Source organism: Chiloscyllium plagiosum, chromosome 16 (assembly GCF_004010195.1).
Source record: "Chiloscyllium plagiosum isolate BGI_BamShark_2017 chromosome 16, ASM401019v2, whole genome shotgun sequence".
Taxonomy (NCBI): Eukaryota; Metazoa; Chordata; class Chondrichthyes; order Orectolobiformes; family Hemiscylliidae; genus Chiloscyllium; species Chiloscyllium plagiosum.
In genome coordinates this window covers 779,980-782,040 of record NC_057725.1, presented here as the reverse complement: position 1 = coordinate 782,040, position 2,061 = coordinate 779,980, and the positions used below count along the sequence as shown (strand labels likewise).

The 2,061-nt window shown below is 44.5% G+C and overlaps 1 protein-coding gene across 5 annotated transcripts in view; it reads right to left on the bottom strand.

Moving 5' to 3' along the window:
* Positions 1-2,061, bottom strand: part of LOC122557604 (SH3 and multiple ankyrin repeat domains protein 2-like) — a 473,900-nt gene that overhangs the window by 380,627 nt on the left and 91,212 nt on the right. For all 5 annotated transcript variants that reach the window (XM_043705318.1, XM_043705321.1, XM_043705322.1 and 2 more), the window contains exon 4: positions 549-656. In XM_043705318.1, the coding sequence (XP_043561253.1) occupies positions 549-656 (108 nt within the window). The remainder of the gene's footprint in view (positions 1-548; positions 657-2,061) is intronic.

Genomic DNA, 2,061 nt, shown 5'->3' with positions numbered 1-2,061 from the left:
CACACTGAGACGAACATCAACTGTGCCTGGTGGATCATCAACTCGGTGAAGGACGCTCTCTGGGTGGTCCGAAACTGTTGATCCTCCAGCTGAAGGAGTTGACCCCGACTGAGTGTTGCAGACTGGCACATTCCAAGGTCCAGGACTACGTGTTGAGGGACTCGCTGAAGCTTGGGGCAGCTGCCGCCAAGGCGCGGTGGGGAAAGACCACCGTGTAATATCTGCCTGCCTAACGAAGAACAGGGGGCCCGCGCAGTCATTTGGGCTCTGCTGACGCCTCAACTAAATATATGGATATATGATTGATAAATGTACAGACCTGTATATACAAATGATAAATTCTGATCTCTGTATGCAAAGAAATAGATTGTTTACATATGTATGGCATGACCAACTGTACAGACCATCAAAATATTTTATGAATAAAGTTTATTTTTGAAATAAAAAAAGGTTTGCTGCACTCAGTCAAATTTCACATGTGGACTAAACCCAACCACAGGTTGAATGTTTCTCTAAACAGCTTCCCGCCCTTTCTGTTCCAGTCTTACCTGGCCGGCTTTCATTTGCTGGAATTTCCTCCACACATTCCGCAGGAAACCATCCAACACGTCCTCGAGAACTGCCTTCCCAGAATCCACCTTCTCCAATACTCAGAACTAGTATGCCAGAAAATACAAAAGGAAATGATTAGTTGATGCTTTTAGGAAAATACAAGGCATGCTGAAGCATAACATATGATACAGGGTGTCACAGTGGCTCAGTGGTTAGCACTGCTGCCTCACTGCGCCAGGGACCCAGGTTTGATTTCGGCCTCGGGCGACTGACTGTGTGGAGTTTGCACATTCTCCCCGTGTCTGCGTGGGTTTCCTCCGGGTGCTCTGGTTTCCTCCCACAGGTCCAAATGTGTGGGTCAGATGAATTCACCATGGGAAATTGCCCATAGTGTTAGATGCATTAGTCAGAGGGAGATGGGTTTGGGTGAGTTGCTCTTGGGGGGTCGGTGTGGACTTGTTTCACACTGTAGGGAATCTAACCTAAAAAAAAGTATTATGCCTAGACTGTTCTGCCCTTCAATAAGACGACAGCCCACCCTCTATAAACCGGGGTTCCCTTCATGACAAGCATCTGTCAATCTCAGTTCTGAACATACCAACAACCTGGCATCCAAACCACTTGGGGATTGAGAATTCCAAAGATTCCCAACCTTTCAAGTGAAGAAATTTCTTTGGTGAAATCGACCTTGTCTCTCTGGACATTAAAGGAGTGAGTGACGGTGTCACATTTTTAGAGGGTTTGGCCAAGGAGGATGCTGAGAGAATATTTCTGCCAGTCAGAAAATTGCAAATGAGGGACCATGAACTCAAGATCAAGGGTAGACCATTTAGCATGGATATAATGGAATAGGAGGGAAGGACTGGCATAGATTAATGATTAAGATTGGATTAACAGATTAAAAAAAAGAGAATAAATGTCCATTCTCACTTTGACAGACTGTGACTAGTGGGGTACCACAAGGGTCAGTACTTGATCCCCAATTATTCACAATATTTATCAATGATTTGGATGTGGGGACCAAATGTAATATTTCCAGATTTGTAGATGATACGAAGCTAAGTGGGAATGTGCATTGTGAGGAAGATACAAAACATTTTCAGAACAATTTGGACAGGTTTAATGACTGGGCAGGAACATGAAAAGTGGAATATAATGTGGCAAATGTAAAGTTATCCAATAATAGGAGAAACAGATGGGCAAAGTATTTCTTAAATGGTGAGAATTTGGGAAGTCCAGATGTGCAGAGGAATCTGGGTGTCCTTCTCATTTATTCACTAAAGTCTAATATTCAGGTTCAACAAGTTATTAGTGGGCTACTGGAATGTTAGCTTTTATTGTATGAGGATTTGGGTACAAGAGCAGTGAAGTCTTGTTTCAATTGCCCAGGAGATTGGTTAGATCACACCTGCAGCACTTTCCATGACTATTTCCTTTCTCCCTTCCCCACCCCTCCCCACCTCTCCCCTCACCTCCCTGCCTCTTCCCACCCCTCCTTGCCCCTCCCCA